At 44.5% G+C, this 24,673-nt stretch overlaps 1 protein-coding gene across 2 annotated transcripts in view; it reads left to right on the top strand.

The window, feature by feature from the left end:
* Nucleotides 1–24,391, top strand: part of otud7b (OTU deubiquitinase 7B) — a 68,620-nt gene extending 44,229 nt beyond the window's left edge. The window contains exons 2-12 of one of the 2 annotated variants that reach the window (XM_060900417.1): nucleotides 3,868–4,054; nucleotides 5,361–5,534; nucleotides 6,880–7,113; nucleotides 11,445–11,546; nucleotides 11,884–12,011; nucleotides 12,152–12,258; nucleotides 12,383–12,510; nucleotides 15,835–15,984; nucleotides 17,244–17,358; nucleotides 17,968–18,046; nucleotides 18,342–24,391. In XM_060900417.1, coding sequence (XP_060756400.1) covers nucleotides 3,970–4,054; nucleotides 5,361–5,534; nucleotides 6,880–7,113; nucleotides 11,445–11,546; nucleotides 11,884–12,011; nucleotides 12,152–12,258; nucleotides 12,383–12,510; nucleotides 15,835–15,984; nucleotides 17,244–17,358; nucleotides 17,968–18,046; nucleotides 18,342–19,751 — 2,712 coding nt within the window. In that variant the 5' untranslated portion in view covers nucleotides 3,868–3,969 and the 3' untranslated portion in view covers nucleotides 19,752–24,391. Of the gene's footprint in view, nucleotides 1–3,867; nucleotides 4,055–5,360; nucleotides 5,535–6,879; nucleotides 7,114–11,444; nucleotides 11,547–11,883; nucleotides 12,012–12,151; nucleotides 12,259–12,382; nucleotides 12,511–15,834; nucleotides 15,985–17,243; nucleotides 17,359–17,967; nucleotides 18,053–18,341 lie in introns of both variants that reach the window. The other variant, XM_060900416.1, reaches the window with a different exon arrangement.
* The last annotated feature ends 282 nt before the right edge of the window (nucleotides 24,392–24,673 follow it).

Raw genomic sequence — 24,673 nt, 5'->3', positions numbered from 1 at the left:
AAATGGCGATCTTTCGCAGTCTTATTATTGTTGTTGGTCTTAACAACTCCGCCCCTCCGCTGACGTAAGCGGTTCTTTCCTCTGGCCCAGCAGAGAGTTGGTGCTAGCCTGGAACCGTTTTTTTTTTGGCCCCAGAGCCAGTTCTTTGTCAGTGGAAACAGAAAACCCGGTTCCAACTAAGCACTGGCCCCGGACCAGCCCTGGAACTGCTTTGGTGGAAAAGGGGCAACAGACACGGGGAGAACATGCAAACTCCACACAGAAAGGCCCTCACCGGCCGCTGGGCTCAAACCCGGAACCTTCTTGCTGTGAGGTGACCGTGCTAACCACTACACCACCGTGCCGCCTGAAAAGAAGTGAGACTGGCGAAGGAAGAGCTGTGTTTCGGTGCTCATGATGACAGGAACCAAGTTAAAATCCTGACGAAAAATGGTGTGATGGGTTTGTTTTTATTTTGAGACACTTTGTGGTTCGTTTTTCGGTAAGTAATAATGATTTGGTAGCTTGTTGAGAACAGAAGATAAGCGCTGATGTACCGTGCTGAGGGAAGGAACGTGGAGGTACTGAGGTACGTCAAACACGGTCGGTTTCTTGAGGGGACGAAGTGACGGATGCCACTTCCATCGAGTGACTAAGTGCCATGTCGAGCATGAGTCGACAAGTCCTTGCCTGTCGTTGTGTGTGAGAGAGAGAAGTTTGGCAGCCGCTACCAGCTGGACTCATTAGCACAGCGCTGAGGTGCAGGGATGTTTGTTCCCTCAAGATCTGACTTTACACCAAAATATTCATTAATAGCTGCCTTGACTTTATTCAGCCTCAGCATTTGCCTCTCGGATGTTTTTCTCCCATTAATCATCTTTGTTAAAGTTAACGAGGTGACGTTAAGAAGCTCAGGCTCGAGGAATAAAGACCTCAGGAAGCTTAACTGATTAATAAAATGAAACAGGGAAATCGTCATGGAGACGGTGTAGAAAACAGGCTCATGTTGGTGCGTCAAAACGACTCGTTTTGTATCCAAGCGTTACGTTTTAACTAGTGCTGTCAAAAATGTCGCGTTATTAACGCGTTAACTTGGCTCAATTTTAACGGCGATAATTTTTTTATCGCGAGATTAACGCTCTGTGACATGATGTAGGTTTTTCATAAGCTTTTGAAACTGCCAGGAACTTGGAACAGAGACTTTGCTTAGAAAACCAGCAGCTAGACTGTAATGCCACGCCCCGCACAGCCAGAGTCCTCTGTCCCCCCCCCAAAGAACCAGCGCTGGCAGGACGCGCTAGTAGAGATGGGATTTATGGCTCTTTGATGGGATCCGCATCTTTTGGCCCTTTTCCACTACCCTTTTTCAGCTCACTTCAGCCCGACACGGCTCGCGTTTCGACTATCTAAGAACAGCACGACTCAGCTCGCTTCAGTCCTGCTTAGCACCCAAAACTCGCACGGTTTTGGAGTGGGGCTGAAGCGAGCCAAACCGAGCTGAGTGAGGCTGGGGGCGTGAGGAGACACTCCCCTGTGCACTGATTGGTGAGGAGGAGTGTCCTCACATGCCCACACACGCCCCGCGAGCACGCTGGGATCTGTAAACACCGTAAACCTGGAAGAAGGAGAATTATGAAGCCTTATGCGCCTCGCCTCATCTATACGCTCTTGCCAGTATCTGTTGGCGTTGTCGGTGACAACAAGCCACAGCACCAAGACCAGCAACACTAACGACACCATGTCCTCCATGTTTATTGTTTACTATCCAGGTCGTGAGACTACCGCTTAAAAGATCACTGATGTCACTGTTTGCGCCGCCTAACGACATCACCTGACGTCCACCCACTTTCGCTAACTCCACCCAATGTGTCCACCCACTTCCAGCCAGCACGGTTCAGCGCGGTTGTAGTCGAAATGCAACTCCAATAGCCCCGCTCAGCTCGACTCAGCCCGACTCAGCACGGCACGGCTCAGCCCGACTCAGCCGCGTTGGTAGTGGAAAAGCGGCATTTGTGATCCATTCTTTGAAAAGAGCCGTTCAAAAGACTGGCTAATTTGGCTCTTTTTAAATATTTATTCAGTTTTAAGAAGACAGCGTCTAAAGAAGCCAGATCCCTCTGAACTGTAAACTCAATGCTATCCCAGAAATCCTTCCTGTAATATGCAAATTTGTCCGCCTCTGATTGGACAGCGCGACGCATCAACAGGCAGAAAGTGTAAAAGTACAAAATGTGTTAAGTGAGCTGAAACAGTAAAGATCAGATTCAGTGCAATATTTATCAACGAACAACTTAAACTTAATATAATAGTGTACTTTATATTATAATCAAGCATGTCAAGCCTACCGTCACTGTGTAACCTGTCTCTCTGATTAGAGTTGTAGACTAACGCAAACAGTAGATCATTTCACTCATGGTTCTCTTGCTAGCCCCGCGCCGGTGCTCGGCTTAGGTTTCACTTTGCGGTGGCTGTGTCAAGACGTATTATGCTTTGCAATAAAAAAAAAAACATTGGTACAAAGCAAGCCCATTCACTTTTTTATGCTGATAAGAGAATTACAATGTTTTTTTATGTGACAAAAATGTGCGATTAAATTGCGATTAATCGCGAGTTAACTATGACTTTCGCGACATTAATCGCGATTAAATATTTTAATCGCTTGACAGCACTAGTTTTAACACTAAAGATGATCCGTTAACACAACTGTGCGCTCAATTTCACTAACAAACGTTTGCAAGAATCCTGTTTCGATAAAGTTCTTGCACTAAAGATGTTGGTAATTACAACCTTAATTTTGTATGATTTTATGTTTTTACTCTGAGCCCCCGCCCCATTCCCACCCATATTCATGAAGCTCCGCCCCCAGGATCGACAGTCGCCTGTCGAGTCGAGTGACTGACAGGAGGTGGGTCCAAACACAAACGAGTGCTCCAGATTGGAAATCGGTTTTCCATGTGAGGGTTTTATCAGACACGTCATAAATCACGACTTTTTATATTTGATCACGTTTTACTTTCCTTGTACGTTTAAAAATGAAAAATGTTATATCTATCAACCGATTTATGACATCGATTCATTTTAATAGTTGCTGTTGAAAGCAGTGTGTTTTAATTCAGTTTTTCCTGTTCTTGACTGAAAGCGTTTCCTCAGTGACCACGCCCTGTTTTGTGCTTTTGCCTGTGAGAAATAGATGAGAAGTGATGAGTCACGAGTTGTTGGTCTGTAGATCACCGGGGCGTACACTGTGATTAAAAAGCACGAACGAGCTCGAGTGTGTGAACCTCGAATGGTGTCTCTTCAAAGTGTAACTCAATGACTCTATTCGGATTTAAACCTAAAGTGGGCGTGGCCTAAAGCGAACAGATTCCTTCAGAAAGTGGTAAATCTCAACAATCGGCTCGAGCGATTACTCGGATTAATTTGATGACTTGAGGTCCAGCATTTTTCTTTTTTTTTTTTAAATAATTTGTCATTTTTGTCCCAAGTATCAAAAACGGGATCAGGACGCTTCGTCCAATGACCATTTCGTCCAATAGTTGAGACATTTTGTCCAAATCCTTTTTCATATGCACTATCTACGCGGGAGAGTAAGGCTCTGTAACGCGCACTGACGTGGTGTAATACTTCGCACTGGATGTGCATTTTCTCAGACTTTATATAGGCACGCTGATGCCTCTTGATCATGTGCAGGTGAGCCTCATTAACAGCGCGCACGCCACCATTTTCTCATATCTGGATCTCCATATCTCACACTTGCCAAGGATATCTGGACCAAATGAACTGTATCTGTCAAAAATAACCACCAAATTCTTCTAGAATTTCCAAAAATCTGAAGTACATATTGGGTGTCTAATGCATCTCTCTCTCTCTGTCTCTGTGTCTCTGTAGGTGTTGCTGTAGCGGTGTTGATCGCGGACTGTAGGAGAGTCGCTCTCCTGTTCGTTTCCGCTGCCCTGATGTCCCCCTGCAGCGCCGTCGCTTCATGATCGCATGACCCTGGATATGGACGCAGTCCTGTCCGACTTTGTCCGCTCTACAGGAGCCGAACCCGGACTGGCCAGAGACCTACTGGAGGGTGAGATGAAAAAACAAAACATTTTTCTTTACTTAAATACAGAAGGGCCACAAACCAATCAGGTTCTGGAAATTATCCAGTATTGTCTTCAAAATCTAACATAACTTAAGGAAAAAACAAATTGTTTATTAAAAAAAAAATATTTTTTATATATGAAAAGATAGCTGCAAGCAGCGATTAAGGGGCCAAGCATTCTGTCTCTACAAAGCCTTTGAGACCTCTGGCATTCTGGCTCTCTCGCTCTGGCTCTCTCGGTCTGGCTCTGGCTCTCTCGCTCTGGCGCTCTCGCTCTGGCGCTCTCGCTCTGGCTCTCTCGCTCTGGCGCTCTGGCTCTCTCGCTCTGGCATTCTGGCTCTCTCGCTCTGGCTCTCTCGCTCTGGCTGTTGCTCTGGCTCTCTCGCTCTCTCGCTCTGGTGCTCTGGCTCTCTCGCTCTCTCACGCTGGCACTCTGGCTCTCCTGCTCTGGCTCTCTCGCTCTGGCTCTCTCGCTCTGGCTCTCTCGCTCTGGCTCTCTCGCTCTGGCGCTCTCGCTCTGGCTCTCTCGCTCTGGCGCTCTGGCTCTCTCGCTCTGGCATTCTGGCTCTCTCGCTCTGGCTCTCTCGCTCTGGCTGTTGCTCTGGCTCTCTCGCTCTCTCGCTCTGGTGCTCTGGCTCTCTCGCTCTCTCACGCTGGCACTCTGGCTCTCCTGCTCTGGCTCTTCCACTCTGGCTCTCTCTGGCGCTCTGGCTGTGGCTCTCTCGCGCTGGCTCTCTGGCTGTCTCGCTCTGGCTGTTGCTGTCTCGCTCCGGCTGTCTGTCTGTCTCAGAGAATTGACCGTACATGTCCCAGCTAGGAATACAAATCTGATACCCTGGATATGAAATCTGTTTGTCTCTACTCTGCTTCCCGAAACGCAGGAAGTGGTCTTGCTGTGGGGGGAAAAAATCTAAATCAGAAGGCTGTAGGATTGAATTATAATCGCATCATGTCACCCTGAATTTGTGACAGAAGTTCTCACTTGGATCAGCTGCTTGAGTCACCGTTTAAAAATAAATAAACAGTCGTGTGAACCGAATGTATACAGCGAGAAGAAAGCAGGACGAACTCGGCGCATTGTTGCCAGGCAACGGTGCTAGCTGATAAGGATGTGTTTTTAAAAATATATTGTCCTGCAGCACGCACAGAGCCCAGTTTGTTGGGGCAGAAGCGACGGAATGTCTGTTAGCGATGTTGACATTCGGTTTAATGTTCAAACTCGAGCTCTGTTGTGTAACGTTTTGCCTACAGGGTTGAATAAACACTCCGGTTTGTGTTCACACCTCCTCAGGTAAGAACTGGGACCTGACAGCCGCCCTGAGCGATTTCGAGCAGCTGAGGCAGGTGCATGCTGGGAGTCTGTCCTACCCATTTTCAGAGGAGAGGGAACAGACGCCGACGGAGCACAAGGACATGACGAGAGTGGGACGGCCGCTGCTGCACCGGCAGGACGACGTGGTGCAAGGTGAAGGCTCGCCGCACTCGGACGCACCAACCGCCGCTCTGTTTCTGACCAGTCGCTGCTGCCAGATGCCTGAGATTTACTTAGTTATATAGACCAACACACAGAAATACACACCGGTGTGAGAGGGAGGAGTCTGAGGCGCACGATGATGACATCACATACCACTGATTGGAAGAGACATAAGCAGGACGTCCTCCTGTAGTAAAATGAATCTCTCTTCACACACTGACATTTCCAACTCTTAACAAGCGTCCAGAACATCTCCTTTATCTTATAAATGATTTAAAAAAACCATTATTTGAGAAATATTTTAAAGTATTCAAAACAGATGGTGAAAAAGAATAAATAAAATGGAAAATCTTTTACAAATCCACCACCTGATGCTTTCTGATTAAATGATATTTTGGAATATATATTTTTTTATATTCACACAATCATAAAATCTGTCCATTTTCAGGCCCCTGAAGGGTCTGTAAAGTTTGTGACATTTGAGTAGAACTTCTCGAGTATCCAATCAGGTTATGAAGTTTTGACTTCAGGAGGCGGGGCTTGTCCTAATCCTAACGTTCAAACTACATGACGAAATGAAAAGCAAATCTGTGACAAAACAAGTGCTTTAGTCAGATCATGACCTCTTTCTTGAGCGCAAAGGCCTAACCTGAGCTAACCCTACTCCAGATTTATTCACGAGTCCATAAGAACTTTGCGTAATTAATAACCAAAGACGCCGATTCCGAAGCGTTCGCGATGTCTGATCACGGCAGCGGTGTCGTCAGGAAGCTGCTTCTTACTCATCACGCAGGATTCGTTTCGCGTTTTGTCGCCCAACCTGCAGTGTTTTGAACTCGTACGTTTCCAAGAACGCTCGACACAGATGAGGGCCAGTCGGACCAGTCTGTCTCACTGGCACCAGTAACGTAAAACTCATTAAATCCGAACTCCACCCTGAAACACTTTTTTAAATGTGGTTGGATTGAAATATTCCTGGCGTGTTTAACAATTCTGGTGCTAATTTCTTGAGTGCTGAGGCATTTCCTTTTGCGGTTGTGTGTCGCTCAGATGTATAATCATGGCGTTAGCTCCTGACAAAGCTTCTTCCCTCAGATCGCGATCTCCAGAATGGTGTGTTGTGTAGAGATGAGAGAGGTTGAGTACCGATCGAAGGACTAAAGTGGTGCCGCATTGCTCTCTTTAGCGAGAAATGAATTGAGCTCTTGTGAATTTCATTCCAAAATAAATCCTGCTATGACGGGTTATGGTAATTATAAAGCTGAACGTGGATTTTTCCTTTAATAGTGACGTTATTAAATGTGTGATGGATGTAACTCGGTGTATCGACCTACAGCCACAGAGAAGCGTCTATCTCGAGGGATCTCTCACGCCAGCTCCACCATCGTATCCCTGGCTCGCTCTCACGTGTCCAGCGTCGGAGGTGGTGGCGTCGGCACCGAGATGCTCCTGGACACCCCCGTCTGCACCTTCCAGCTGCCCGATCTCACCACGTACCCTGACGATTTCCGCGGCTTCATCGAGCGCGACCTCATCGAGCAGTCCATGATGGTGGCCCTCGAGCACGCAGGTTAGTTTTTATTATTATACTGGTCCGTCCGTATCGCCGTCTGTCTGAAACGCCCTTTTTCCCAGGAACCACAAATCGCAGCCACTTGGGGTTCTATTCCGTGTGTACAGTTTTCAGGTCTGTCGCACATCGACTTCCTGTTTACCGACTGAATGTATTTACACAGCATATAGAGCTCTTGCAGTCACGTGACCGGAAAGTACACAACCGCCAGCTTGTCGGTCAAAAACACCGCTGAATACTGCTGCACTCGTGTACAGAATGGATCAATTTCAACCGACGGACTACACGGCTCATTTTTCTAATGAACAGATAACTAGATATATGTCTAAAATAAACGATCTACAGATTTGTGACCCTTATGGCTTACCGGACGGAGTTTTCACGACCGGATTTTGAACTGCCAGCGGAATACCCGGACGTGTATAATTACCTCATTAACTTTCCCTCGCTGTTCAGTGGTGAAGCACTGCGTGCTTATAAATCTCTGGACAGTTATCTTTACAGAAATTCAGGATTTGTCAGCGACTCAGATGTGGCATCTTGTAAACAAGAATCCTCATTGGATGGGTAAGTCACTTAAGTATTGAGTATAGCACTGACCAGCCGATTATAGAATAGAATAAGGTAATTCCAGCTGTAATTCCAAATCGTCCGTCTTGTTTACATGGATCTGGCGTTGGAGAGGTAGAGGCTTAGCAGTGGAGATTTGAGTAGCTGTTTTCTGAGCTTAGTCAACAGGCCGGCTCTGCCTGTAGCCTCGCTTTTGCTTCCGCTCCCGGCGCCGCCTCCTTCGCTTTGCTTCCGATAACAATCCACGGAGACCCCGCTGGTCTTGCTATCTCGTCCGGAATGTTTTTTTTTTTTTTTTTCTCGTCCGGAATGTTGTGCATGCGATGGAAATCGCTACAAACCGTCATTTTCTGCTGGAAACCCATGTCCAGTAAGTCCATACGGTTGTAGTGGATATTGAAGTCCGGTACAGACGAACAACACGCAAAAATACACACAAAAAACATAAAAAACGTGCACAGGTAGGGAGAGCTTGTAGCCGCAGCCGTTGTAGGAGAATTGTATATAGTAGGGTTTTCCAGAAGAAAAGGTAGAAGTAAAAGCAGAAGTAGAAGTAGAAGGCGGAAATATGGCGTTTGACCGACAAGATGGCGTCTGTCACAATCTGGATCGGCTGTGACGTCACATGCAAGTGCTCCATAGGGTGGATTTTGACACTGTTTCAAGAATCAAAATGCCAGTTTACCAGGATGCTGTTTGAAACCCCTGAGGAGAGACACTGCTCTTTATTTACTCGTTTCACAGTTAATTATTTGTTGAAGTCTACGTTCATAAGTGTCCTAGTCCTTCGATTGCATGCATTCTGATGTAAGCAAGAGCGGGGGATGTGTAAGTGAGCAGTAGCTCACAGTTCATCTTGTTTCACTTTTATTTTTAATTTATAACGGAGCTCAAAACACAAACGGAATAAAGTAAAATTCAAGGCAAATAATTTGCAGACAAAACGAGAGTCTTTTTAAACGGTTCAGCATAACGAAGGAGTCCGAGTTCAAGCTCCATCAATCTTTACACCGGATTTCATACGATCAGGTCGAAGATGAAATCATGTACAGGAGTAAATTTAAGTAAGGTGTCGTTACATCTCCATTTATAGACCAATATAATATAAAAAAAAAATGTTAAATACATGTGCAGGACAGTCCTCTTACTGCTACGTTGACTCTGAGTAGCTGTAACCTTCTTTTTGCGATATATTTAGTAACATATCATGTATGAAGTCTATTTAAGGGTGTTTTCACACTTGGTCCCTTTCAGCCATCTAACCGAACTCAGATCGATGACTCAGCATTTTTTGCGCATATGTGAACACTCCAACCGTACCCAGACCCCTTTAAAGCGAACCGAACTGAGACCACCTCAGGAGGTGGTCACAGTACGGTTCGCTAAAAATCAACGGTACGGTTCGCCTAATCTGCGCATTGTGAACAAAAAGTGCACCGGGTTCACTTCGCCTTTTTCACTGTAGTTTAACCTTCTTCGTTTGCCGTGGTTGGTCACGTGACTGTAGCAGGGAATCTCAACTTCCTTTTGGAACTTAGCACAGCCGCTGAAATAAATTTATTTTCCTTAATCCGCACTATTTTGATCAAAGAATACAGCAGGGCAAGCATGGCAGCAGACATTTTGATTCAAGAGAAAATTACCCAGAATTCCATGCACTGGGGGTCTGAGGGCTCTAGAGGACCTGGTGTGAACAGAAAGAGGACTGAGGCCCCATCAAAGCTTAACTGGACCAGAAAGAGAACCCAGTCCTCTTTGTAATAAATTCACAGTGTGAACACAAAAAGAACTGAGTTCTTTTTCTGTTGGTCCACTTTTTGGTCCACTTAAAGAGGACCGAGTCTGGTTCCTTTAAAGGGGACCAGGTGTGAAAACACCCTAAAATGCTGAGAAGTGGTTTTTTTAAAGCTTTTGAACAGGTTTTGAATAATAGACACGTTCACATTGGTGTCAGTCCTGTGTATTCAGTGTATTTAAAAAATAAAATAAAAATTTGTCCTGGTTTAATTTTTCAGTGTGAGTTCAGACGGCTGTGTTGCTGTAATTTGATTTAAAAAATGGGTTTATTGTGGTGCCACATCGTTATTCGGGCAAAGAATTAAACTTTTGTGTGTTTTCAGAGGCTATATTATAAAGTAGTGACACACACACACGCACACATCGAGCTAATGAGTCACTTATCATACCAGACACTCAAACGATTATTTGTTAAAGGGATAGTTCGGGATTTTTGACATGAATCTGTATGGCATCCCCATCGATAGTGTCGTGCAAACACACTGACTTACCCCTGACAGCATCCTGTGAGTCCAGTTCTTGTCCAGTTTTGGTCCAGACGAAAAGTAGTCCGGCAAGTTTGTTGGGGTCACGAAAGTAAAACGTTTTTCGTCTCAAAACAGTATGTGTTCAAAAGAGTGATATAATTGCATCACAAAACCGTTGCCAAATAAAAAGTCAGACCTCGAAATCGCTTGGTGCTATTTTCTCTCCCTTCTTATCACTGCGCGCTGCCGGCTTCATCCAGCTGCGGCTCCAGCTTCAAGGATAAGCTGGAGCCGCATAAGTAGGAGTCCCGGCGGGTGGTTTGTATTCGATTCGTTTATATCCCGACCTTGTCAGCTGTCACATTTATGTTCATGGACCCGGTAAGCTGGTAAATAATATTTATTTATTTTTTTCTTTACCAAATTCTAACAGAAAACGAGAGCGCCCGAAAGGGAAAACCGAGCCGCCTCACGGCTGTAATGCAAATTGCTTTCCTCCTCAGTATACAAGTGCGCTTCCATGGCAGGGAAAAAGAAACTACCACTGCTGCCTATGTAGTGCCCTATTTATACAAATAGGAGTCATTCAGGATTCAGCCATGACATGGAGCAAAAACATGGCTGAATCCTGAATGACTCCTATTTGTATAAATAGGGCACTACATAGGCAGCAGTGGTAGTTTCTTTTTCCCTGCCATGGAAGCGCACTTGTATACTGAGGAGGAAAGCAATTTGCATTACAGCCGTGAGGCGGCTCGGCTCGGTTTTCCCTCTCGGGCGCTCTCGTTTTCTGTTAGAATTTGGTAAAGAAAAAAATAAATATTATTTACCAGCTTACCGGGTCCATGAACATAAATCTGACAGCTGACAAGGTCGGGATATAAACGAATCGAATACAAACCACCCGCCGGGACTCCTACTTATGCGGCTCCAGCTTATCCTTGAAGCTGGAGCCGCAGCTGGATGAAGCCGGCAGCGCGCAGTGATACCGAGGGAGAGAAAATAGCACCAAGCGATTTCAAGGTCTGACTTTTTATTTGACAACGGTTTTGTGATGCAAATATATCACTCTTTTGAACACATACTGTTTTGAGACGAAAAACGTTTTACTTTCGTGACCCCAACAAACTTGCCGGACTACTTTTCGTCTGGACCAAAACTGGACAAGAACTGGACTCACAGGATGCTGTCAGGGGTAAGTCAGTGTGTTTGCATGACACTATCAATGGGGATGCCATACAGATTCATGTCAAAAATCCCGAACTATCCCTTTAAGTTATTCAGATTCTTGTGTTCAGGATTTTGTACAAGAGAGCAAAATTGTCAATGATGTCTCTGTGGGCGGGGTCATACTGTCTTTCCCTGTCAATCAGTTTTAGATCTCGCCAATCGTGGGCAGCTCACATATCACTTTTTGTCCGAAATTGTCTTCCACCACATGAGGAGCAGTTCGTAAAAATTTTCAAAGTGGTCCAACATGGTGTCTGTGTCCAGGTCGGCTAAACTGGTGGACGAAGCTGGGTTCTGGATGCCAGAGTCTGTTGCCCCTGGCGACCAGCGGAGACGGAAACTGCCTCCTTCATGCCGCCTCTCTAGGTGAGTGTGTGTGTGTGTGTGTGTGAGTGAGATCAGCACAAAAGTCTTTCTCACACTCCTGAAATGAAACCGAGGGTCAAGTGCACAGTGGCTGTTGAAATCCTCTCCTGCTGTTGCTGTGACACCATGAACTCCATCGCTGCAGCGGATCATCACAGCTCACGAGTTAATTAACGAGGGCTTCGTTACAGTCTGAGGGACAGAAGTCAGGGTTAGATCGTAAATGTTATGTGACGCGAATGAATTCTCGATTCTGATTGGTCAGAAGGTGTTGATTTTATTTTGACAGTAGTGCAGCGGAGTTTTAATGTTCTCGGATTTCACCGTGACCATGCAGGCATGTGGGGCTTCCACGATCGAGACCTGATGCTGCGGAAGTCTCTGTACGCCCTGATGGACCACGGCCAGGAGCGAGAGGCACTGAAGCGCAGGTGGAGGTGGCAGCAGACCTTGCAGAACAAAGAGGTGAGTGTGTAAGGGTTGGGTTTAAACGGTACAACCTGCTGACTGCAGAGCTCACACGTAATAATGCGTTGCAAAGCCGTCAGTCAGCTACGTTAAACGGCCAGCACAAGAATCTCGACTAATTGCTTGTGTGTGTGCAGTCAGGGCTGGTGTACACTGAGGAAGAATGGCAGAAGGAGTGGAATGAGCTGTTGAAGTTGGCCTCCAGTGAACCCAGGATACACTACAGCACCAACGGCACCAACGGGTTCGTTTCCCTTCACTCCTTCTGTTTTATTTCAGTCAGTCAACTCTGCTGCATCAGCCTTACTCCGTCAGACATTACATAAGGGAAAGAATCTGAAGTAAGTGTGTGTATGTGTGTTGCGCAGTGCGGAGTCGCAGGAGGAACCGGTGTATGAGAGTCTGGAGGAGTTCCATGTGTTCGTTCTGGCTCATGTGCTCCGCAGACCGATAGTAGTGGTGGCTGACACCATGCTGAGAGACTCAGGAGGAGAGGGTATCTCTCACACACACACACACACACACACACACACACACACACACACACACACACACACACACACAGTTTCTGAGAGATGCTTCTATAAAACCTTACTCAGGGTTATGTTACATTTGTAATTATATTGCATTCAAAATCATTCTAATTTTAATAATTATGAATTTTCTATGACAAGAACTTAAAATGAAACAAACTGACAAACCAAACAACCAACAAATTATTAACCAAAAAACAAAAATGTTAACAAAGTGACAAACCAACAAACAAACCAGCCAATAAAGAAACCAACCAACAGTAAGTCAAACCAACCAGCAAACCAAAGAAACAAATCAACTATTGAAATAATAATAATAATAAGGTTAATAACCAGTTTAGTTCATGCCAGTCTCACACTAGGCCTTCAAATTTGTCATGATTTACACCAGATGCCCTTCCTGATGCAACCCTCCACAATCTATCCAGGCTTGGGACCAGCACTAAGTATACACTGGCTTGTGCAACCCCAGTGACTGGGGATTTTATCTTATCTGCATGTCTTTGAACTGTAGGGGAAACCCATGCAGACACTGGGAGAACATGCAAACTCCACACAGAAAGGCCCCCATCAGCCGTGCGCTTCGAACCTGGAACCCTCTTGCTCTGATGCCATGTACACACGTAGCCGGGTATTTTTAAAACCGAACATTTTCCCCCCCTCCGTTTATAAAAATGTTTTATCCACACCACCTCGTCTTCGAAAAAAATCCCTTCCACACATAACCGAACATCTGCGTTTTCAATCACATTCATAAGCATTCCAAACCTGTAGATGGCTATTTCCCCAAATCCCACCCCCTAATCACATCGCCTGTGCTCTTGGAGCAGTAGTTGGGCTTCTAAAATTAAACATGTAAATAGCACCTGCACAATAATTAACACTTTCAAGACACTACTCCGATCCATTACTCTTTAGCTAGCCGCACACTACGCCGATTTTCAGCGTACTGAGCCAACTGAAGTCGCGAGTCAGGCGTAAAGACTAGTTTTCAATGGTACCGACTCATCTCACAGCCGATTCGAAAACCTAATCGGGAGCCAGACTGATCGGCGAGAGTCGCTAGCAATAGCCAATCATATCTTTCGCATATAACACGTGACATCATTAAACACAATTTCTAGCGCGAGAAATACGTGTTGGTAGCACCTAATGCAGGTATATACTGTAATTCCATAGACTGAAGCTTTATCCATAGACACAATGGGCTGGAAAGCCACTCTGCTCAAGTTGTGTGGCTGAATTCCAAATCGCTTTAACTCCCCTATATAAGTGCACTATTTAAGGTTGGGAATAATAGCTCATGCAGCCTAGATAGTGCGCTACATATTCCGTGTTGTGTCATTTGTAATTCAGCCTGTAGCATCTTCAAGTGTTGGATTTAACAGTAACTATATCCAATAGCCAATCACAAAGCTATTAAGTTGTCACGTGTCGCTTCAATCGCGACTGCACTCGTCAACAGTCGGGGGATATGTGCGTGCCCTGTCGGGAGTCGGCTCTGAAATGGGTCGGTTCGGTACCGCGTGGATCGCCGTAGTGTGTGGCTAGCTTAAGTCCATGCTTAATCTGGCCTCTGCAGTAAACAAAGGTTGCACGTTTGACGTCAGGGCAGATTTGTTGTCATTTTTTTGGCGCAGATTGTGACATTCTAAAACGCAAACCTCCGGTTATCTCTGTCTACACGAAAAGGCATACACGGAGTTTTCAAAAATCTTCACTTTGCCCGGAGTTTTTTTAAATATTCGTTTTTGATGTGTTTTCATGTGGATGACAGGCCAAAACGTAGAAAAATATCTTCGATTTAGCAGATACCCGGCTACGTGTGGACGGGGTCTGAGGCAGCAGTGCTAACCACTACACCACTGTGCCGCCCAAATGGCGAACCACCCAACAAATAAATAAAGCAGCCAGCAAACCCAAAAAAACCCCAAACCAGCCATCTGACAAGCCAAGCAAAGAAAGCAACGAACTAACAAACAAATCAGAAATACAAATCATGAAACAAGTCAAAAAACAAACTGAAAAATGCAAGCCAAAATTCAATGAAAGAAAGCCATCCAACAAACCAACCAATGAAGAAACAAAGCAGCCAGCAAACCAAAAACAAACCCCACCCATCCAACAGACCAAACAAAGACGTTCCATTTCGTTTGACATTTAGCAGACGCGCTTATCCAGAGCAATGTACAACACACCCAGAGAACCCGAAGGAGCACTTGGGGGTTAGATACCTTGCTCAAGGGCACTTCAGCCATTCCTGCTAGTCCAGGGAATCAAACTGGCAACCTTTTGGTTCCAAAGCTGCTTCTCTCACCATTAGACCATGGCTTCCCCTGTACATAGGGAGAAACCATGATGTAGGAGCTCTGCTGTGGGTGGAAGAGGAAAGTGATGACCTGGCGACTTGTCCAGGGTGTACCCCGCCTTTCGCCCGTAGTCAGCTGGGATAGGCTCCAGCTCGCCTGCGACCCTGTAGAACAGGATAAAGCGGCTAGAGATAATGAGAGAGTACCAGTCAAAAGTTTGGAAACACCTTCAAATTCGATGACACTTCATGTCTTAAAGTAATGACTGACTGTTATTTCTCTTTACTTAGTTGAGCGGTTCTTGACATAATATGGATGACTACAGTTGTCGAACAGGGCTATTTACTGTTTTTATTATTTACTCTTTGCTGGTTGATGGTGTCAAATGCATTAAGAAGGCAAGAAATTCCATTTTTGACAAGACACGCCTGTTAATTGAGAAGCATTCCAGGTGACGACCTCATGAAGCTGGTTCAGATAACGCCAATAGTGTGCAAAGCTGCTATCAAGGTAAATAGTGACGACTTTGAAGAATCTAAAAGATGAAACGTTGTTTTTTTAACACCTTTTTGTTTACCGTATAATTCCATATGTTATTTCATAGTTTTGATGAGTTCAGTATTGTTCTACAATGTAGGAAAAAAAAATTAAAACATCGAATTTGAAGGTGTTTCCTAACTTTTGACTGGTACTGTATATTATTATTTTTTTTTATTTTTTTTTATTAAATAGACAATAGTGTCATACAGCATCAGAAAATGTATTAGCAGGTCTGTTTGACACCCCGTGAAGCTGATCGACGAGACGTGAGGTTCTGCGGTGGGACGATCTAACGCAACCTACAAATTAATCAGCAAAGAAACCAATCAGCCCAACCAACAAAGAAAACAACCAGGCATCCAACATAAAATGAGCTGTCTTTGTACACGTAGCACATACTGTAGACGTTAACGTTCATTTCTTTACTGTCTGTTCCAGCCTTCGCCCCGATCCCGTTCGGTGGGATTTATCTACCCCTGGAGGTCCAGGCTCACAAGTGTCACCGCTCGCCGCTGGTCCTGGCCTACGATCAGGCACATTTCTCCGCCCTGGTTTCCATGGAACAGAAGGACGGTTCCAAAGAGCAAGGTGCGGAGGACGGATCATGATGATGATGATGATGATGATGATTGATTACCTGTATAATCAATCAACTTGTATAATCAATATTTATAACTGATTTATATTAGAGTAAGTCACCGTAATATAACCTCAGAAGACACTGATGGGCTCAGGAACACCATTTATACACATCATTCTTCAAAATAACAATGTAAAAAGATAAATATCAACCGAATCACTTGGGAGACACAGTGTGCTCTTCAGCAGCTCTGCCGGGGGTGGAGGAGGAAAGTGATTCAGATACGACTGTTTTTAGCTCTGCAAAGTCAGTTTTGTGCGTCATACAGCATCAGAAAATGCATAAGCAAGTCTGTTTGACGCCCTGTGAAGCTGATTGGCGAGACGCCATGTTGGGGTGATCTAACGCCATTATACTAAGCATGCCACTCTACTTTACAGCCAAATAGATTCATGATTAAATGCATGAGTTAATAAAACTGCTTATCGACAATACTACTAACGCGTGTCCTGAGGTGAGTACACTTAAAGATATACATGTTATTTACCAGCTGGGAGGTCCGCATGGTGAATACCGTGACTGAGGTCTTGAAAGTACTGAGCGAGGCCCTCTGGGCCGAGGTCAGTATTCAAGGTCAAGGTAAGCTGGTAAATAATATATGTATATATATTTTTTTTCTTTACCAAATTCTAACAGAAAACGAGAGCGCCCGAAAGGGAAAACCGAGCCGAGCCGCCATTTTGAATCCTTGTTCATGGCTGTAATGCAAATTGCTTCCTCCTCGGTATATGAGTGCACTTCCATGGCAGGAAAAAAAAACTACATTTTGCCACCTATGTAGTCCCCTATTTATACAAATAGGAGTCATTGAGGATTCAGCCATGTTTTTGCTCGGCGTTAGCAACAGTTAGAGGTTTTTAGCTTTCTCCTGAAATGTTTTATTTTATTTCTTCTTCCTCAGGGTAGTAAAACTCGCTTTCGCGGTGAACACTGTCGTTATCGCTATCCATGCTGTAAAATTAATGCTATTCTCCTGAGAAATGCTGGCAAAAATTTGAGATTTTTGATAATCTTATAAATAAATCTCATAAAGATAAATGTTGACAAAAATGCTACTATGTTTGTTGTTGTGAACGAGCGAGTCGCCAGAGGTCCGTACCGTAGAATATGGACCTGCTCGCCAGCCAATCAGAGCGCAGGATTTGATGGAAACCGGACCGCGAAAAAAAATAAGATGCTGTATTGACTGACTTTTCCTTCCCTGCAGTGGTGATTCCTCTGACTGACTCGGATTACAAGATGCTTCCTGTGCACTTCGCCGTGGATCCGGGAAAGGACTGGGAGTGGGGTAAAGACGACGTGGACAACGTGATGCTCGCCAGGTACCGACTTCTTCTCGGAGGAGTTACCAGTCATATCGTAGCATCAGTCCTGGCAATGTTGAGTTCTTGATTCTGATTGGTCAGAAGGTGCTCACAGCGAGAACAGGAACTAACTCGTCTCATGGACGTCCACGAGCGTGAAATGTGATTCTTTTTGTTGTGGTGTAAGAGGAATGTTGTTGATTAGTCACCACTACTGATCCCACTCTGTACAAGATGAAGACTTTTCGATTAATTAATGTGCTCTAGTACTGGAGTTTCTTTAAGCTCTTACTTGATTGTTTATCATGTTCCAGTAAAGGTCTGACTAACAGGAATCTCCTCCTCTTCCTCCTCCCCTTAACCTCTCTTGAGGGTTCAGGACTTTCTGGATTACAGGCACCAGATTAGCAACATTATAATGTAGTCACTCGTGGAGATTATATTTAAACACTTACTATGAATAGAAACTGTAAATGGCGTTCATGATGAATAGTTGGCCTGTTTATCAAGTTATCCTTTGTGACCTGAATTCGCTGCTGCTGATGATGTCGTCTTAATATTCGTTATTTATTAAATACAGTATACTTGTATGCATATTTTGGCCTGAGGTTTCGTCTCTCTTTCCAGTGTTACTTTATCTCTGGAGGCGAAGCTCCACCTGCTGCACACCTACATGAACGTGACATGGCTTCCCCTGCCATGTGAGGTACAGGTGAGCCTCTTACTGGAGATCATCAACCATTTTGCTGAAGAATATTCGAGTAATATTGTTTGGAAACGTGAACTGAATAGTAAACATCACATTTTTTTGTTTGTTTGTTTGTTTTTGCTATAAAGCATCTGCACTGTTGTGAAACAAGCTGAATATTTTACCAAAGTGTGAACATGTTCGCATGATCTCATAGACTTCGATTCCTGATAACTAATTTACATTCTGAAATTTTTTTTTTTTTTTGCTTAGACCTTCTTTTATGTCACTTGCTTTTTCTTGCCGTCTACAGCAAGCACCTCTGGCCCAGCCCGAGTCTCCGACTGCCTCGGCCGGCGAGGACGCCCGCACGCCCCCTGACTCTGGTGAATCCGATAAAGAGTCTGTGAGCAGCAGCTCCAATGGAAATGGGGACAGCAGCGTAACGGGCACCAGCAGCGGAACGGCCGGTAAATCCTCCAGCTCCTCGAGTTCGTCCAGCAGCGGCTCAACAGGAACAATGGTTAAGGAGAAAAACAAGAAGGACAAGGAAAAGGACAAAGAGAAAGATAAGAAGAGGGCTGACTCGGTGGCCAACAAGCTGGGCAGCTTTGGCAAGAGTTTGGGCAGCAAGTTGAAGAAAAACGTGGGTGGTTTAATGACTGGAAAAGCTGGAACAGGTGGCTCCGGCAAGCCTGAAGGTGTGGAGAAGAAAAAGGGGTCCCTCCGCGGACGCAAAGACAGCAAGGATGGCAAAGAAGGCTCTCCCTCGGCTCATCACGGCTCCGAGGACTCTGGAAAAGGCTCTCCGTCCTCGCAGAACGGAAACAGCTCTTCCGAAGGCGACTCGTACAAGTACAGCACAGACGTAAAGGCGAGTCTGAGCATCCTGCGTGCAGCGATGCAGGGCGAAAGGCGATACATTTTTGCCGGCCTTCTGACTACCAGCGACCGGCAGCCGTACCAGGAAGAGATGATTCAGCGGTACCTGGTGGACGCTGAGGAACGTTTCCATGTAGAACAGGAGCAGAAAAGGGAGGCTGAGCGCAAAGGGGTGATTAATGGAGCCCAGCCCAAGAAAGAGGCATCAGAATCTGGTTTCCGCGGCTTTGACGGAAAAGAGGATGTAACAGAAGCACCACACCAACATTATAACACCCTGAAATCACCCTCTTTTACCCCGTCGCTGTATACAGGAGTTGTGCCCATTTCTCGAACCACCTTCCTCGAGCACTCACCCACGCCGCTCCCTCAGCACCTTCACATTCCTGGCTACATGGACGCCCGGCGCCAGCTAGCTGGCGGCTCACCATCCACCTACCCAGGCCTGCCGTCCTATGCCACCCTACCCCGCCATTGCCCCTTGAGCCAAGGTCCTGTCCACACTCACACTCGTTACAATACCCCCACCCCTGCTTGTGCAGCACCTTGTTTCTCGTCGTCTTACACCCATCAGCAGGATATACCTGACTTCCACGGTGAGTCGGTTGGTGGCGCGTATGCCAACGGCTTGCTATCGGGACTGGACAGCCGAGGTGGTCCTCCTCCAGTCAGGCACTATTCTCTGGGCAGCGCTGGTGGATTGGTGAACCTGCAGTCAATCCGGTGCCGAACGCCAAGCTGCAACTATTACGGACACCCGGAAACCTGCAACTACTGCTCGTACTGCTACAGGGAGGAGCTGAAGAGACGAGAAACTGACACGGCCATGCACAGGTTCTAAGGTGGCACCGTATTCAGCTGGTATCCTGTAGTCCACGTGAGACTCGGCAGGTCTCACGCAGGATCTCGCTACAGAATTTCGACGGGCCTTCCCGTGCCGTTGTGAAGGGACTACGCTTAGTCGACACAGAGGGATGGGATGGCTGCGGAGTCGAGTCCATACCTCTGTTACTTTTGCAGTGGATTTTAGGCGGTAGATTTGTCGTTGGCGCGGTCATGCCGTTCTTTCTTGCTATGTCGCCGTCACAACACTTCCTGATTGTGACAAGGGTGTCGGGGCAGTTTATTTTTGTCCTCCGAGGCACAAACTCGTGCTGCGTTGCGTAAAGACATTACATGCAGAATATACCACATGAAGCACAACCAGAAGATGCACACTTGTACAGCTTCACATTTACAAGACGTTCAGTGACACTTGGAGGCACGTTGACAAGGGATGAGTAAGGTTTAAGGAGAACCCATTTTGCCATATAATTTCTAGAGAAATTTTTTTTTTTGTCTTTAACTCAAATTACCCAATGTTTTTGTCCTGCCCCCAAGCCGTGTCCTAACAGGATTCTTCTGACCGTTTTGCTTGTCTGGTTCTGGTATCTCCAAATGATGGGGCAAAACTTTGACAGCCAAAGGTCTTACTGTATAGTAACATGTCGTAGATGAAGGTGAAGCGCGAATCCAACCGGTACAGAAAGCAGTTAACGTTGTGTCCAAGTCAGCAAGACATTTGCTTAAGATGCCGTATTAATTTATATTAATTAAAGACACTAATTTCTGAAAGTGTTCATCCTGCTGTAATCATCTGCTGAAGTCTTGAGATATTGTAACCCTCAACGAAAGTACTCGAAGATCTGAGGAATTTCTTTAATCCTCTGAAGCTAATCCAGCCTGTTGGGTGAAATGAACTAGCAAGACATGCTGTTTTGTTTTTGTTTTTTTTTGGGGGGGGGGTCCGTTTTTTTTTTTTTTCTTTCTCCAAATAATAAAAGGTGGGTCCGTGGACTTTTCTCTGCACAAAGTCAAGCACTTTTTTCTAATATCCTGACATTGCGTGTTTTTCTTTGGTGTGGTGACGCTGACGACGATGATGATGACGACGACACCAGACTTGTTCTGTTCTCCATCAGATGGTGTTTTGTTGAGACTCCATGCAGTGATCCAGCTCGACCTGGCTGTTTCCGAGTTGCCTTTTCAGTCTCGCGCCAGTCCTTGTTGAACGTAAATGTTATTTTCACAAAACACTGCTAAAAATAGTTTTCACAAGTAGACATTTGTTGGTAATCGCCACACGGTGTTGGCATCGTGGACATTTCAGAATATCGCAGCACGCGTCCATCGGTGTCTCCCGAAATAAGATATTGTGTTCTATGGTTCCTTATTTCAATCCACGTATTTAAAAGAAAGTACATGAAAATTTGAAAAGCTCATCAAATACTAAAAGCTGATCATACTTGCTAATAATCTTTAGTAAATTAAAAAAATGCGTACATGCCTGTTCACAAGGTACACGGCTTTCTGTACACTGACTGCTGCTTTTACTGCAAACCTAAACGTTGAGGGGAAGAAAGGGGGGTAAAAAAATGCGCACCACCACACCTGCCGTTTATTTGAAAATGTTCTTGGTTCACCTGCTGATTTCATGTTGTCGAATTGTTCTCATTGGTCAGTGTGTGTGCGAGTTGAAGGCGATCGCTGTGGTCTTGTCAATGCAGAGCACAAGAGTGCGGTCATGCTTCCGCATCATTTCTCAGCTCTTGTAACCGATTCGTACGCTCATAACCGGGAGAAAAACCAGCCAGTGGTTGCTTTTACTGCAAACCTGAATGTTGAGGGGGAGGGGAGCGCCACCGCACCTGCCGTTATTTGAAAATGTTCTTGGTTCACCTGCTGATTTCTTCACGTTGTCGAATTGTATGAGAGCTGAAGGCCATCGCTGTAGTCGATGCAGAATACAAGGGCGCTGTTACACTTCCGCATCATTTCTCAGATCTCGTAACCGATTCGTACGCTCATAACCAGTAGAAAAACCAGCCATAACGAGCGAGTGTACAGATCGTAGGATGGTTCCTTGACGTAATCCTGTGTCTTGAACAGTGTGTAATGTAGTCCATTGTATTGTACTGCACCGCATTTGTGCAAAACAAAGTCGACACACACAACCGTTTCTCTGAACTACGCGATTATCAATACATTGAAAATTCATGAACAGTGCTGCTGAAATTCTTAGTGCTAAATCCAAGCACCAGAACCTGAAATTGTCCTGTTAAATGCAATAATTCAGTTTTCTGTTGACCCAAAAACTGAGCCTCGCTGTATCACTGTATCAGTACTGTCATGGTGAGCCCTGAAACTGGCACTGCGGTGTGGTAATGCGCTGAACGTTTCTGATTGTAACCTGAAACACAAAGGTTTTCTTTTTCCTGTAATGTAATTCACTGATTTGTCCAGTGGATGGCGCAGTTGTATAGTTCTTCAGTATTTTGTTTAAGAGACGAGCAAAGACCAAGAGTATCACGAATCACTAATAATGGAGCATAGGATTGAAGAACAACAACTCGGGACGCACCGATTTCCATCTAAAATGCGTTTTGAATAGAAACCATGAACAAGCGTTTGTCTCTGTAGCGTCTCTTACTGTACATCGAAATGATTTTTTTTTTTTGAATTTATTAAATTGTGTACCCTTTAAGTGTTGAGGGCAGCACTGTGGTGTTTCCATGTTGTGTACAGTCTTAGAAGCAAGGGTTCTTTAAGGGTTCTAGGATTCTACTTCGAACAAATTTAAGGCGTATTCGCATCTTTAAAGCTTTTCATTTGTCAAGCTGAATATGAAGGAATTTATTTGGAAATAATTCGCAGGAGCACAAGAAATTTATCGATAAACAGAAATCCAGTTATTTCGTAGCCTGAAAGTGTTTTGCTCCTGAAAAATTTCCATATAAGGAAACCCGCTAACAGCGTGACCCTTCAGATCGTATAACTGTTGATGAGCTACTGGACCTTTTTTTTTTGGACATGCATCAGGCTGTCTAAATTCTTCAATTTCACAGCTTAATGAATTTTGTCAAATTTAAGTCTCACAAGATGTTTTTTAGTTGTTCAGTTTAGACAAATAATGGCGCCCTGTAAAAGCAGGGTGGTGTTCGGGTGTGTCTGGAATTCCTGGAGGATTTGGTGTACACTCTCAGGAAGCACTCTTTCACCGTTGTAGTCCCAATTTTCAGCTCTCCATGAGGTTTGCCTTTTATGGAGTCTTGTGGGCGTGGATAAATCAGCTGCGCCGCTTTATGAACATGCTTTCTGGCTGATTTTTCTCAAAGAAAGTCAGCTACACTGATGACTGAAGTCAGTTTGATTTATGAAAACATTGAGTCCCGGTTCTGCCGATCCAAAAACGTTGCCACGTACCACCTTGACCATTATCTAAAACACACTTTTACTAGTTAAATTATGTAAATATTAGGTTACTGACCGGCCAACTAAAATTCACTGATTGTTTTCCATAATTTTGTCCTGGTGTTTAGTCCCAGTATTTATGATTGGCTGACCCTTAAAATTAATTGCTCTCATGCTGATCTGATTTCTTAAAGCAATATAAATCATTTATTATTTTTTTTCTTTTTCTTCAAATCCAAGCCAATGGCCAACAAGAACCGATTATCGTTTCAGGATCAGATTTGGTGCATCCCGTGTGTGTGTGTGTGTGTGTGTGTGTGTGTGTGTGAGAGAGAGAATATAATGACCTCTTGAAAATATTCCAGTATAAATCCACAAACAGGACTCATCCCCAAAATATCCAGCTCAGTGCATCTGTTTTTCCGTTTTCTTTTTTCTTCTTCCTGTTGCGAACATTCGTCTTTACAGAACACAACCCAGAATCAGCACATTTTTTTTTCTATTTAAAAATAGAAACAAAAAGACAGTGGTTGTACAAATACGTTTGAGTTATTTTTGTAAAGTGAAAGCAGTTTTACAGTGTTTTTAACGATGAGAATGTATGGTGGGGTTTGTAGGACGCTGAGGGATGGTGAAGGGATGAAGTCAGTATTTGTGTGTGTGTGTGTGTGTGTGTGTGTGTGAGAGAGAGAGAGATATTTTGGGCTGACCACCAGGAGCCTCTTCAGTGCTCTGGGTTCTTGTGCAAACACTAACCTCTTCTAAAAGACCTAAAATGCTATTATTGAAAATATATATATATATATTTATAAAAAGGCTGTTTGTTTGTTTGTTTGTTTTCCTCTGAAGGTTTTTTTTTTCTTTTCTTCACTCAAACTCGGATGATCATCTTTCTTGGCTTTGTGTCACTGACGGGCCTTCAGAGTTTTCATTTCAACAGAGTGAGTGGGCTTCATTTTGTCGTCCTTGAACGGACTTGACTATTTTTCTACGGTGTATTTTGACGTGTCTGACAGAACAGCAGTCATCAGCATCGAGTGGTTTGCATGAGACTGAAACTGTTGCATGTACAGATGCAATTTATTCAACCAAATTTCTGATCCTTCTGGTGATTCGGGAAAAATCTGGGTTCTTTTCTTTTGAGGCAAGCACAGGCTGTGTGACGATGCAATCTAGATGGAAAGAACATCTGGTGTTTTTGTTTTTTTCCCCCTTTTGCACCGTTTGAATAAAATTCTCATTGTATTTAAACAGTTGAGTGTGTGTGTTTGGGTTTGTTTTTTCTTTTTTATTAATATCGAACATTTCCCAGGTTCACCAATCAAACGCCTCATTTACACTAAATGTCCGTATATAAATAAGTCATGATTGCGCCGATATAAGTTATCAATATTGCTATTGTTATACTACTAATAATAATTTTAAAAAAATAAATAAAACTTGTTTAATAATCAAATTGACTGACTGACTATGAATCCTGGGCATTTTAAATAAAAAAATATATATTTTTTTTGTAGTTAGAAAGCAGAGTTA

This window comes from Neoarius graeffei, chromosome 19 (genome assembly GCF_027579695.1).
Source record: "Neoarius graeffei isolate fNeoGra1 chromosome 19, fNeoGra1.pri, whole genome shotgun sequence".
Classification (NCBI taxonomy): Eukaryota; Metazoa; Chordata; class Actinopteri; order Siluriformes; family Ariidae; genus Neoarius; species Neoarius graeffei.
Note: the sequence above shows the minus strand (reverse complement) of the source record. Positions and strands in the feature narration are given on the sequence as shown.